Source organism: Anticarsia gemmatalis, chromosome 7, assembly GCF_050436995.1.
Source record: "Anticarsia gemmatalis isolate Benzon Research Colony breed Stoneville strain chromosome 7, ilAntGemm2 primary, whole genome shotgun sequence".
NCBI classification, from domain to species: Eukaryota; Metazoa; Arthropoda; class Insecta; order Lepidoptera; family Erebidae; genus Anticarsia; species Anticarsia gemmatalis.
This window is the reverse complement of record NC_134751.1, coordinates 4,929,857-4,944,557: the sequence shown is the minus strand read 5'-3', so window position 1 is coordinate 4,944,557 and position 14,701 is coordinate 4,929,857. Positions and strand designations below refer to the sequence as shown.

The 14,701-nt window shown below is 36.4% G+C and overlaps 2 protein-coding genes across 3 annotated transcripts in view; one reads left to right on the top strand and one right to left on the bottom strand.

Annotated features, from left to right (window-relative positions):
* Positions 1–8,278, top strand: part of Hgsnat (Heparan-alpha-glucosaminide N-acetyltransferase) — a 32,243-nt gene extending 23,965 nt beyond the window's left edge. The window contains exons 6-10 of one of the 2 annotated variants that reach the window (XM_076116591.1): positions 2,615–2,782; positions 4,120–4,241; positions 4,666–4,835; positions 6,357–6,543; positions 6,837–8,278. In XM_076116591.1, coding sequence (XP_075972706.1) covers positions 2,615–2,782; positions 4,120–4,241; positions 4,666–4,835; positions 6,357–6,543; positions 6,837–7,131 — 942 coding nt within the window. In that variant the 3' untranslated portion in view covers positions 7,132–8,278. Of the gene's footprint in view, positions 1–2,614; positions 2,783–4,101; positions 4,242–4,665; positions 4,836–6,356; positions 6,544–6,836 lie in introns of both variants that reach the window. The other variant, XM_076116590.1, reaches the window with a different exon arrangement.
* Positions 8,279–8,678: 400 nt separating this feature from the next.
* CrebA (Cyclic-AMP response element binding protein A) overlaps positions 8,679–14,701 on the bottom strand; it is a 137,354-nt gene continuing 131,331 nt past the window's right edge. The window contains exons 4-7 of the mRNA XM_076116592.1: positions 14,112–14,253; positions 13,615–13,802; positions 12,439–12,582; positions 8,679–12,204 (exon numbers count right to left, since the gene is read on the bottom strand). Coding sequence (XP_075972707.1) covers positions 12,019–12,204; positions 12,439–12,582; positions 13,615–13,802; positions 14,112–14,253 — 660 coding nt within the window. The 3' untranslated portion in view covers positions 8,679–12,018. The remainder of the gene's footprint in view (positions 12,205–12,438; positions 12,583–13,614; positions 13,803–14,111; positions 14,254–14,701) is intronic.

The following is a 14,701-nucleotide window of genomic DNA, read 5'->3' as shown; positions in this document are numbered from 1 at the left end:
CGTGATAACATCTAGAGAGCTCTCTCCAACGTACTCTACCGCCATATCGCTGTACACAACATTCATGTCTCTCTAGCTACTATTACTTTGTTTGAAACACGATCATTACCGTCGATGTATATCGCCTGCGTGCGGATAATCTTTCGCATGCGTGTTATATTGTAGTTCTTCGATATACTAACCCAGTAACGGACATGCCCTGGTTCTGATCGTCGTGGCTGATACGCTCAGAACAATTCACAAGTGGCGATGTCACGAAACAAATACATTTTATGGACCGTTATTCGGCAGATGGTTGGACGCCAACTTGTGGGTGATTACACCTATTCTTTTGTTTATAATTGATGTACGATTAGGTTACTGGAGTAGAGAAGTATTACGTTTTCACTTTGAAAGTCCGTCATAAAATAAACCATAACAATAGGAGACAGACTTGGGCTATATATGTAATCTAGCTGACCCGCGCAACTTCGCTTGCGTTGCATAATTTTCCCTGCTTTTGTAAATTTTTTCGTTGCTACTCCGCTCCTAATGGCCGTAGCGTGATGTTATAAAGCCTATAACCTTCCTCGATAAATGGGCTATAGCCAGTAGATCCTGAGATTAGCGCGTTCAAACAAACAAACAAACAAACTCTTCTTCTCTCTCTCTTCAAGCTATTCAACTCTTCAAGCTTTATAATATTAGTATAGATAGTTAACACCTTGGACAAAAGGTGAAACTTCAATACTGTTATAACAATGTGTCAACTTTCGGAAATAACATAACGTACTGGTAAATAAGGAAAATATTTTGTTTAGTAAAAGTCTATATAATATCGTGAAACAGATAGTGTTGAAATGTATGATATAAGCGCCCGACAATAAAGATCTGGCGTACTGAGGGGAGTATCCTAAATTGTCCGTAGAAATGGGCTGAACAGATAGACATAGAAAAGGTTAGAATGCGTGAATGTATGACATCAATAACCGATCATCACATTCACAATAAACTTTTTATGTACTTCACCTACTACAATAAATTATTGTCTTATATACTAAAGTGGTAATTTCTGTATAGTATTGTATTTTAAACAATATAACAAGTATAAAGTCCAAATCCTATACGAACCATCCGAACGCAATGTGATTACTAATCATTTATCGTACAATAGGCTTGTCATTGAGAATGGGTTTCATTTCTCAAGTGGTTTGCGCAATTCTTGAATAAGATAGACTATTCGTTAACGCTTTGTTGCTATTGTCTTTGACGGTTGAGATAAATGAAATGTTGTTGGAATGATGATATCATGTGTGTGGGGTAAAGGTATATATCTATTGCTGCGTGATCGGTTTTATATTACATTATTCTTATCAACAACGAAATGATATACAAAAGATACACGCAACTAAGTTTTTCATCAAAGGATTTTGTCGTAGTGCCTTTGTGGCGTAGTCGGTAGTGTATCCAACTACAGTACTATCGAGTACCAACAACCGGCTAGCTATCGAAAAAAATTGTATTAAAAATCGGTTCAGCGCCTTTAGCGAGCGTTGTAAAACCGCAGTACATTTTTAATGTCAATCTCGATAGTACCGACTGTAGAGAATTGCGCTACAAATCATGAGGTCTCGGGTTCGAGTCTTAATTAAACTAATTTATTTTACAACGTATTATTAATCTATTAGATATCTCATCCATTAGTGGTAAAGCTGGCACTACTAACTATTTGTTATCTCTACAACTCTACTGGTTAAGGATTTGGTTATTTTTAAATACAATGTCTCGGGCGCATAGTTCTTTGATTGCAAGCTTGTATTATTGTGTTATTACCAAAAAATTAAATTTCAGTTTTCGCTTCTTTTACTTTGTTTATAGCATGCTCTGCCTCTTAATCTCCTATTGTTTAGACTTGTATGTCGTGTAAGTCTAGTGATAGTATCACGACATACTTTCATTTAAATTGAACAACACATTCACCTGAGTCTAATGTTCGTGTTTTTTTTATTGCTTGTCTCGTCCAACTAATCATCAATTTCTTTCAACTGAGAATTTCTTCAATGAGTTTAAAGGTCTCCTTTCCTCGTCTTAGTATTGAATAGTTGGGTGATAATACCGGTGACTTTTGATATTAAGGTTTTTATTAGTCAGCCAGACAACCTTCACCCCTTGCCTGCCATTATGACATCATCTATACTAATAAGATAAAATTTAAAAGTTTAGTTGCACTTAGGTTACAATTAAAAAAAAAAAATTTTTTTTGAAATGTACATTTGTTGAGGGAGACTAAATGCACTATGGCTGGTAGGAGCAGCAATAAATGATGAAAAAAACGGAAAAAACTAGGATGAAAAAGCGGACAGCCGCTAGTATCTATGTTAAAGAAACTTTTTCCAGCAAAACAATCACGTACCTTGGTGATAATCTATACCTTGCTATATAGCGCTTATACTCTAACTCTCTTATTCATAAAAATATATGAAGTTATGAAAGGCTTATAAAGTGTTTTGTTTCTTTCACTCCTTAGTGAAATGTAAAAAATAAAACACATTGCAGTAGCTTTTTAACTAAAATAGGTTTATAGTGTGCTTATGAATAAGAGGGTAGAAATAAAGTATATTTTTTTGTGTTCCAGCGTTCGTTGATGATGTTTTTGCTGGGCATGTCTCTGAACACGATCTACGGCTCCAACATGTTGTACGAGCTGCGAATCTTCGGCGTACTGCAGCGTCTAGCCGTCTCGTATCTCGTCGCAGCTGGGTTCTACGCGCTCACTGCGCCTAAGTACTACACTCCACCACGGGTGAGTTGCAGAACTGCACCGCGATTCTCTACCACTATCGACTACCGACAACCGGCTAGCTATCGAGAAATTTAACACGGAAATCTGTTTAGCGCCTCTAGCGGGCGCGCGGGCGTCGTAGAAACTATTTTCACAGGACATTTTAAATGTCAAAATCTCGATACTTGATGATTCTAATTGTAGAGAATCGTGCTACTGTTAAAGATTTGATTTTTTTAAACATCAACTCTCGCACAAAGAGATTAAAGACAAACGATTATAGTTATAAAAATATAGATCTTGCGGAAGACGCTAGTGTTTCTTATTAGTTTTCATACAAAATAGTGGTAGATCGTGGTCGAAAATAGCTCGTCGGATAATTCTTTTTACAGTTCTAAAACGAATATTAAGATCTTAAATTAAATTCGGTCAGTGTTACCTTAGAAGCAAGATTGTAATAAGGTGATTAAGACAGGCATCATCATCTATTCTTATCTAATTAATTCGGTAATATGTTAACAATAACGTGCATATTGCACCAAAAGGTGAATCAAACCAGTTTTAAGATATTTCAAATACGTGCAATAATAAAAAGAATAACAATGTATACTATTATAATATATGCAAATATTGAAAGTGAAGGGTACCTTGACTTCTAAGAGCCTTTATGACAAGCTCTGTCGACATTATAAACATGTTAGGATATAATTAAAATATTGCTCTCGGTCTGGTTTTATAATCGGTCGCGCAATCACTATTCTTTTCTTAACGTTTCTTCCGCCACCATTTGCATTGTTGAATTTTATAGTGCTGCTTTAAGATTAATTGTTCAATGTTCGCTTTTCTCTCATAGACATATGAACAAACGAATTTTGTGTTCTGGAGACTAACACGATGTACTCCCAGGCTCGAAACAGTTAGGATCACATAAATACTTGTTCCATATCGATATCAAACCCATGAACTGCACAAGAAACTATAGTATTTCAGCTAGCCACCACCAAAACCAGTGCCTTCTGAAATCATCTATCTATGTATCAAAGGTGACTGACTGAGTGACTGATTGACTGACATAGTGATCTATCAACGCACAGCCCAAACCACTGGACGGATCGGGCTGAAATTAGGCATGCAGGTAGATGTTATGACCTAGGCATCCGCTAAGAAAGCATTTTGATCAATTCTATCCCCAAGGGATTAAAACAGGCGATGAAAGTTTGTTTGAAATGATATTCTATCTTAAGTCACAAACCACGCAAACAAAGTTACGGGCAAAAGCTAGTTTTTAATATACAAGTATTCAGTAAAGAGTTCGACATGATTGTTATTAACAGTTGAAGTTCGGCGTGTGTTCTCAGGGCGCGTGCGGTCAGGCGCTGAAGGATGTGCTCTCTTGCGTCTGGTGCTGGGTGCTGGCCGGCGTGCTGGTCGCCGCTCACAGCGTCATCACCTTCACTGTACATCACCCGGACTGTCCTGCGTAAGTTTAACATGTTTAGACAATCAGTATCTATAGTGGAATCTAGAATTCACGTTAAAACGCGATTTCCGATAGTGTAAAAAATGTGATGAAATATACGACATTTAAGCCGAAACATGTATCAAATGATAACAGTTTGTCAAGCTTTTATCATTTGCTTTGCTGCTTTTATAATTCGTAATTTAACTGCATTTCAATTATGATTGCCCTTTGAAATTTTTACTGCAAATAACACTAGCGCAATTTATCCAGTTTGCTGTACCTTTGTTTTGGTGTTTCTGTTTGACTTTGTTATTCAAGACCTAAAAATGAGCTCAGATTAAGTTAGTACCAAGTTAGTCTGAATATAACTTATTCTAAAATATATCTTTTTCGCGCAGTTCCAAACTACGAGGCGCCTAATAAAAAATATCTTTATTTTCAGCGGTTACTTAGGGCCTGGTGGCAGACACGATGACTGGGTAGCCCCGGAGTGTAGCGGTGGAGCAGCCGGGTATATTGACAGGTTACTGCTCGGAGAATCACACCTGTTCCAGCGAAGTGATGCCAGGGGCGTGTACGGAGGACCACCGACCGACCCTGAAGGATTATTGGGTAAGGGCAAATTACAAATTGTATATTACTGTTTGACTGATTTGATAAAAGCGTTTCAGTTTTAGCAAAATCTGCGCTTAAAATCTTGTCTGTGATACTTACTACTACTTTTGACAGCGGCAGCGGCTTGAAATTGATTGCCCGTGCTGTATTCTGCGGTAACATTCTTTACTTTCGAGTTATATAAAATTACTCTTCTGCATAATTTGTATTTGATCTTCTCCTATTTTATACCATTCATCTATACTTATAATAAATCTGTAGAGAGGTCAATTCTGTACATTGAATATATTAAAAAAAAAATCAATGGGGGATGTTTAGTAACGGATACTGATACCGAATCTGCAATTTATAATTTTCTTTTCTGTCTGTCTGTCTGTCTGTCTGTCTGTCCTCCGTCTGTATGTGTCACTATCACGTAAAAACTACCGGATAGAATGCACTGAAATTTGGTATATCCATAGAATAAGTATTGGAGCATCTTTTAAGATACTGTTTACCTCATAAAATTGTTTGATTTTCTAGAAAATTGCAAATATGTAGTAAAAATCGTACACAGGTAACATAAAAATATAAGCGATAATTTTGGCATCACTCTTAAGCGTCGCTGCGGCGTATTGGTTTATTGTTCCGTAAGCAATCGTTTTGGTGTGCGATCGAACCTCATCGGAGACAGTACTTTTTGTGACTGTTTTACGTTTCAAAGTACTTTTTAAACATTTTCTATGGATTTTGTTAAGATTTTTGTGGAAATTGATATAAATTTTATTATTTCATAGTGCATTATTTTATTTGGGATAAAACCTCATCGGATACAATGACTTTTTGTGACTGTTTTACGATTCAAAATACTTTTTTTAGCATTTTTTAAACATTTTGGGTAGATTTTTGTATAATTTAATATCAATTTTATTTCATAGTGCATTATTTCATATGAACCTGAATTTACATATAGGTACACATAATAGATGGCGTTGCAATCCATTTTATTTCAAAGTGCATTATTTCATATGAACCTGAGTTTACACATATACATCATAGATGGCGTTGCAATCAATTTTACAACATGCACCAACCTTATTGGTTTTTGTTTTATTTATTTTTTAATTTAATGTCAATCAAAATTTTTATGCATTATGTATCATATGACGGGATGATAGGTAAAATTAAATTATCTACAATGTCTTATGAATATAAAATTATGGTTAACGCGGCGCTCGCGCCGGCCGTATCATCGTAGATCCCTACATGATTTCGCGAGTGAAGAACTTTAGCGCGGTTCCATACGCGTACGCTACATAGCAGGTAGGTACGCGGGCGCCGACAGGAACATGAGAGAAGACGGGTACGGACAGAACGATAGGTCAAAACGAAAAGTTTTTAAAGCATTTGCATGTATATTATTTTGAAAGTATCTAGGTCTAAGTGAGCTGCAACGAATGCAACAGCACGACATTCACGCGAGCGGAGCCGCACGGGTCAGCTAGTATCAACTAAAGTATCCAATTTTTATCCTTCCAGGTTGCCTAACATCAGCGGTACAAGCTCTCCTCGGAGTGCAGGCTGGTGCAACAGTTCTCCTGCAACGTTCCCACAAGGCGCGCATATCTCGCTGGCTCGCCTGGGCTCTGGTCTTCGCGCTAGCTGGTGCCTTACTCGCTGGATTCTCTAGAGAACACGGAGTCGTGCCTATCAATAAGAACTTGTGGTAAGTTTGGTTTAACTTTAATTCTATATTTTTGCGGGATTTTACAATATTATCTGTTTTTTTTGTAACAATACAACCTCTAAAAATTGGTACAAGCATATTAAAAATGGTTCTTTCTGACAAGTGTGATTATTTTGTATCTACTTCTAACTTGAAAGTGGATCATTCTCCTAGTTGCACACAATTTTATCGAAATTGTATCTGAAACATCGAAGGTAAAATCAATTATTAAGCTCAGCATAAGTATTATTTTGGGTTGGGTTATCCGGTATTTAAAGATGTCTGATTTCCAGGTCAATGTCTTTCGTGCTGGTGACATCAGCGTGCTGCCTCATCCTCCTATGCTTTTGTTACACCTTGACTGATGCTTGGAGGATCTGGGGAGGCGGGCCCTTCAGGGCTCCAGGGCTCAACGCCATTGCCCTCTACATAGGACACTCTATCTGCGCCCACCTGTTCCCATTCCATTGGAAAGTACCCTTCATGAGGACACACACTCTTCGCTTAGTTGAAGCTGTCTGGGGTACAGCCTTATGGGTTATTATAGCACATGTTATGGCAAAGAAGAAAGTATTCATCACTCTTTGAGCAATGTAATGTACATATTTAAGTCGTATTTGGTCCTATAGCGCGATTCTCTAGAGTCAGTGCAATTGACTATCGAGAGTTTGACATTTAAAATGTACTGTAAGAATTAGTTTGCACGGTATCCGCTAGGGGCGCTGGTCAAGTTTTCATATAACATTGTCGATAGTCGGTTTTCGATAGTCGATAGTGGTGGAGGTTTTGAGAATTGCGCTACTAGTGACATTATTTTAAGAATAATAATTATTAAATTGTATTCTAATGCGATACAATGTTGTAAATATTTATTAAGTTCTAGTTATGAGTTTATTGTTGGCTAGTTGCGAGCTTTTTTAACTTTAGATATTTCGTTTAATTATTTCTTTAATGTTTCTCAGCCTGTGTCAATTCATAGAAATCTTCGTACGTTGCCATACAATGTTAAACCCAATATTTAAAAATCTGTTTTTAGTTTACTTTATTTCTTGTTATTATATTAATTTTTCATGGCAATTATTTTGTAAGACATTATTGTTAATATTTTAAATATTATAATCGTTTAAGGTTTCGACAACTAATATAGTTAAGTTTATATTCGTTTGTAAAATAGCTTTTAGATGTAAGGTTGGGCTAGAAATACGGGTGATTAGGAGTATAACACAATTCATTCAATTGTTTCACGCCTGTTATAACCAAACGGTTAGCCGGAGATATGTGAAATACACTCACGGTTCAACAGTAACTATGTTAGTCGCATATTATATATGCCAGACACGTTATCGATGGCTTCTAAATAAATATTTGCGTGAACCGGGAATCGAACCCAGCGACCACATTATCAGCAGTCGGTTACAATACCGTGTCACAGAGGCACAGTAAGCAGAAATAGTGACAGCACTTATACAAGTATATTCCTAATATCGAAATATGTAGTCAATTACTTCATTAATTATGTATTTGTAGCCCAACAATAGACATTAAAACGAAGACTGAGCGTTAGTAAAACATAGGTGCTCCGATAGTTCTCAAATCTCTTGGTTTCATTATTTTATTTTACGCAATTATTATATTAAAAGTCTAGTCTTAACTGCATGTTTTAAACTACATTATTGTATATTATTATGAAGTAATTAATAAATAAGCTTGACAAATTGAATAAAATATGGGTTTTCATTTAATTTTGCTCTTAATTAAACGAACAGACGTTAGATAAAAATTAATATGATCAAACATGCTTCTGCGCCATTCTTTAAAGTCGGTACTGTCGAGTATCTAGAGATTGACATTTAAAATTTACAGCATAAATAGTTCCTACGTCGCCCGCTAGAAGCGTTGATCGGCATTTCATACAGAATTATGGAATTCTCAAACAAGCTGGTTGGCGATTTTCGATAGTTGTAAAAAAATCGGATTTATTTACGAATTTTAAGCCATAACAAGTATTAAATGATGAACTTAATATTTTTGAGGACTAGAAAGACAGACAGAAATGGTTTTGCTTCCACAAGAGACCAAATCGAAACATGTTTGTCGCATAGGAGGAAAATAGGGTTGACGAAAAAAACAATCGATATTACAATATTTGACGTTTTATTAGAAGGGTGACAGTAAATCCGCAATGTCATTGAAAAATAATAATAAAACAAACGATTCAACAAATCATGACTCAAGGTAACGCATAGTTTTAACAAATAAAACTATCAATAAAATTACACTTTAATGTATAACAAGTATGGAGGGCCACACGTAACAGACCTCCCGACCTCCCATATACGTACAGAGCACGATTCATTTGAGCTTATTCTATATATTACATCATTAAGTTACAAACTTGAAATATTCTCTAGAGTATATCCTCGAATGAATCGCAACATTGTCACCCAAATATGTATGGTGCATACTAACGTACAATAGTAAGTATGTTTGGCATTTCGTTTACATTACAAGTTATTATGTCATAATAAGCCCGGCGCACGCGCACCATCTCATATATATTAAATTTCATTATAAGTTAAATATAATCTAACATCAGTTAATTCATCATAATTCCTATAAAATCACTTTTGCAGACGGTAAATGCCATGTTAGGAATTGATAATTTCATATATTTAAATAATTATATTTTCTATAAAGGATACTCTTCGATATCTTGTCGTATTGTTATCGGTAGTTATCCAACACTCGATAGCTGACAGGCAGGCACACATTGCACTATCAATAATAAACTTGTAAGTAGGTACTAACGATACTTTTACTAGAGACCTAACTTGTATAGTGATAAAGACATGTAAAACAGTGTTTATATATATCTAAAATTTCCTTAGAAAAAATCTCTTAAAATATATCTCAATTCTTTAAAACGTTTCCCCGACGTATCGGGTTAATAATAATGTCGATATATTAATTCAGCGCTATATAAATAGAACATTTTCTTATATTACTAAATAGGAAGAACATTTACGAGTGTATAAGAGAACAAATTAATTGCACAAACAGTGAAATATTAATACGAAACAATGATAATAACACCTTTATACAGGCGTTCAGATATATGAATATAATCTTTTATATATGTGTGAGATATCTACAGTGCGTCGCTCCAACTCAATGTGTAGAAAACGTTTGGGAATATGTCGAATGTGGGTTCAGCTAGTGAACTGTGACGTCATACCACCTAGCATAGACAGTGACGTCATCATTTACATTCATAAATAAGATTCCAAAGTATTCTACGATTGATCGTCGGAAGGGCGCTTACAAACGATATTTGCTAGTCTTATAAATTATTCTAGCGACAATTTATAACAGCACACATGAAATAATGATGTTACTAAAATGTTTTGTTATGTGTATGTTAAATAAAGTCTACGATTAGTGTAATAAGTACTTGAGCTCACTTTAAGTCACTCATATTACTAAGAAATGGAATGTTTAGTGTGTAGAATGTTAGATAGATCACTAGCGATTTTGCCCTTTGTTTATGTTACACAACATAAAATTACCACATTCTTTATTGTTACTAATAAAAACAGATTTTCATTAATATTTAAGATGACGTGTACACTATAGTCTCTAAAATATTAATAAAAATATTATTCAAGATTTCACAAGTTACAAACATCAAATCAATACTTTGATTTACGAAGACAAGATAATATATATCAAAACAATATCTTATAATTATTTTCTTCTAAGCTCTATCCCCTTTCCGAGCTAGTGATAGATTCAGCAATTGTAACGACTATGATAAGTGTCAACATTTGACCTCAATGAACAAATGATTTGATTTTTGTTTTGATAAATTCCCCGTATATGCCTTATTATGTAAATATACTCTTCAATACATATTTCTATATAATTTGTTGTATAACACAAACAAAGGTATATAAGTTAAACACGCAACCATCACGCTGCGTTCCTGGGGCAACGGCAGAGTTGGCAAGACCATCACGAATATGCACCGAATCACTCTTAGAAATTCTATTGAGACTATTTTTGTATATGGTTTAAAAAATAAGTTTATAGGTGTCTGACTACAGAAATGAAGAGGAATATAATAACTTTAATTATAAGATTTTAAGACTCCATGCTAAGCACGAGTTTGCCTTCAAAATGATAGGATATAGGAGAAGTTAATTTATGAAAATATTTGCCAATTTTAGAAAACATTACATTGTCAATTCAAGCGAAAGATTTTGAACTCTTCGAGTCTCAAAATTGAATGCTATAGGTACGGCTATTTAACCGATTTTGGACAATAAGGTATCATAGGAGTTCGGATGAGACAGTACAAGAGTTTTGATAAAATAGTTCAGTGGTAAGATTATCTCCGTATCTGAAGGCAGACATCCCTTATAGTTAAAATACTGTATGTAAGAAATGTAAGCGATATGTTAGAGTTAGTTGTGTTATTTCGTTGAAGGCATGCCATCATTTGTACTTGTCGATCCACAGAGCGCAGTATGAACTGAGATGTATACAGCTAATGTATCTACGGACCTCGGCGAGGCCCTACGGCGCCAGAGACTAGACTTAACCGAAAACACTTGTCATACAAATCGGTTTTAAATAGGTCCATTATTAGATACATACAATCTAACTTTATCTTAAATACAAGGTAAAATCTCTAGGACAATACACATTTCGCTATAAATGCAAATTCATGGAATTCAATATTAACGGTAAGACGCACCTTGGTACATTGCGAGTCTTACATTATTATGCTACTAAGATCCCGATCACACCTCGCCGATAGCTTCACGCAGCTCGCACGCAGCTCACACGCAGCTTGTACGCGGCTTACACGCGGCGAATGTTCCGAAACTATATTAAGTAGTTCAGTAGTCTCTATTGTTTAATCTAATGTCAAATACCATTAAAATTATTAGGCCACAGTAGGCGATGTTCCGACGAGGAAAGCGAGCCGAACCGCGCGGCGACACAAGTACAATGTATGCTTTGGGTAACAATAAAATCCTTAACCTAATTGCTCATATTTTCAATGAAAACACGCATAAAATAAAACTTACAAACTAATCATCGCCGTTACAGCGTTTAAGATATATTACGAGATTTCAAACAACACGCGTAAATAGCTAACGATACTTAACTAAGACCCCAGTACTATAATTCCCTGTTTAGTGATCGCTCCACGCACGTTCGAACGAAAACTGTTTAGAGTTGTATAAAATAAATATCTAGTGTGGCACTTGACAGTTCGCATACCAGCGGGTATCGGATCCAGCACCACAGAGTACCTATTTACTAACGAATACAGTGAGCAACCATTCAAACGCTGACAGTTCTTCCCTCGGACGCGTTCAATGTAAATACATCCAAAATATACATTCACTCCGTTACGGGACAGCGTATCGTTCCGACAGACGATCTCCGGCGGCACGTGCGGGGCCGTCACTTGCGGCCGCGCGCCACCATGGCCTGCAGCGACGCCACCTGGCTCAGCAGGCTGGCGTTCTTCTGCTCCAGCGACTCCACCCGCTTGCGGTAGTCCGTGTTCTCCGAGATCAGCACCTCCACCTTCCTCTCAAGCTGGTCCATGTATTCTTTCTTTTTGCGTCTGCTTTCTTGCGCTGAAATCTGGAAACCAAAGAAATGATAAAATTCTTTTGCCCCAAAAACGTTATTTGATAAAAAAAAATGGGTGAGTGAATCAACGGAATAACGCAAAAGGCATGATTTTGTGTATGTGTGTAAAAACATGTTATGGTTGCCTTTACAAAATTTAATAAAAATAGTATGCTAAAATACTATCAGAAAATCCCTACTTCGGTGTGGTGTATTATTTTCAACATTATTTTATGTAATATTTACCTTATTCTTAATTTTCCTTCTGATTTTCTTGAGCGACTTCTCCTCGGCCTTGGTGAGGGGTAGGCGGGTGGGGACGGGGTATCCTTCAGCGAGTAATGTGCGTTTCTCTTCTTCTGTCAACACTAATGTGCCTGTGGAACCTTTCTGTAATAACAAAAAACGAAACCCATTAGCAAATTAAAGATGAGACAATTTTTACATTTAAAAATTAAGGACCGGCTACTAAGTATCAGATAAAATAAAGCGAGGGCAAATGAATGAAAACAACTGACAAAAATCCATCTGATAAGTTATCCGATTCTTCTACAGAAGTGGTGAGACCGGGCCTGAAAGTCATAAGTTTACCGTGGCCCGTATTAAAATACACTCCTATAACAAGATATGGGATGATTTTAGTTTTAATTTAAGGATATCTGGCATAGCAACCAAAACTAGAAAGCCCAAAATAACTGTCCTTAATATCAATTAAACAATGAATATTTCATAACGTGCACAGGTAGTTCCCAAAATGGTGGCTGCACCTTTGTATTCAGTGATCATAAATATTTGAGGCACTTTTATTGCTTTCGTATAATCACGAGACTATTAATGTCTCGCTTTATAAACCATTTATAAATAGCATAATATTTATTCGACGAAAACGAATGCATGTGCAATTGTTTTTTATTGCTGGAAATATATCAAGTGGTCTTGAATAAATAATTTTATTGATATGTCACTGTAAGTAATGGGTTGATTGATTTCTACGAAATGTTAAAGTATTAAAACATAGAAGGTTTACTCGAGGTTCCTTTCTGCTTTTTAGCGACGATTAAATAACAATAAAAAGTTTAAAAATCAAATAGAAGAAGCATAATATTAATACAATTGCGTCCTGACTCCGGAATGTATTTTTTCTCTATGTTTTTTTGTATGCATTATATCGTAGACAACTATGTTGGGCGCTCGCAAATATTTTTTTTGTGGAATTGCCTTAAAGTTAGGATAAAAACAGTTTTTAGGACTAATTTACACCCTTAGAGAATCACTAGAAAAGGAACGGTAGAAAGGTCAGTGGATAGAATTAGCCACGCTAAATGTCTCAAATCTACCTTATAGGCAGAATTTTTCTTCCAACACTCCCCTCGTAAATTCAATCTCCCTTCGTGAATTATAACTCTGGTTTTGTGTACTGACCGGTTGACTGCTAATGAGCGGCGTGTTGATGGGCTGGCGTGTGTGGTGCGACACGTACAGGTGCGAGCGTCGGGCTGGAGCGGCGGGCGGCGCCGCCGGGGCGCCTGACGTCTCATGCGCCGGGGAAAGAGCGCCCTCGCTGTCGGACGAGGACAGGGACGACGGCGGCGTGGGCGGCAGGTTGAAGCCTAGGGGATGAAGAACAGGTTAATTTAAAATCAACACAAAATTGAAATCTGGGAAGAAAATTTGGTGGCATTGATGAGTATACGTAAGGTAAAGATAGTCCCTTCTATCATTCTGAATAATAGACAAATGTCTGTTGTTCAGAAAATATTAATCTGGGTGCTTAGCTGATGTCAAAAAATGTCCGGTAACAGCTATCCAATCAACGCGTCGACCTTATGGAGAGGGCCATGATAAGGCTTTGATAATAAATAGTAGGTACAAGGATTGAACTGCGGACACGGAAATAAAAACAAGTAGAGGAAACTTACCCGAAGCTCCTGAGCTGGATGTGACTTTGATAGAAAGTTTGTTTGAATTCAGGAGTCTTGGTGCAGCACTGAGCAGCAACTGTGGCATTCCCGCTGCACCGACTTTCTGTAGCACTGCTTGTGGCATGTGGATGGTTCCAGTCTGGAAGAAACAGATTAGTTTATAGATTGGTTCTTTATCCGCAAATGTTATCCATACAACAGGAAATAAATAAGATGCAAAATGTATGTTGGTTTGAAAAATGGAGTCAGTTTTTTTGGAACTTATACACTTAGTGACTCTCGTCTCTTATGTTATAAATAAAGTCAAAAGTAATATAAAAGTAGCACGAGGTCTTCCAGATCAATAATATTATAATCATCTGTATTGAACCCAACCTTCAGTCAGCGAAGACAATCGATTACTCCGAGGTGGTACAAATCGGAACACTTAACGAATTCCAGTACACGGCAAGTTAGCTCATTGTTTTTACAATAATCGTTAAAGATTCCATACTGAACATCTTCGTCGAAAAAGTCACGATTAAAGATAGTAATTATCCGAATAATTACCGAACTCACGCACGCTATCGAAAAGTCGCTTAAAAGCG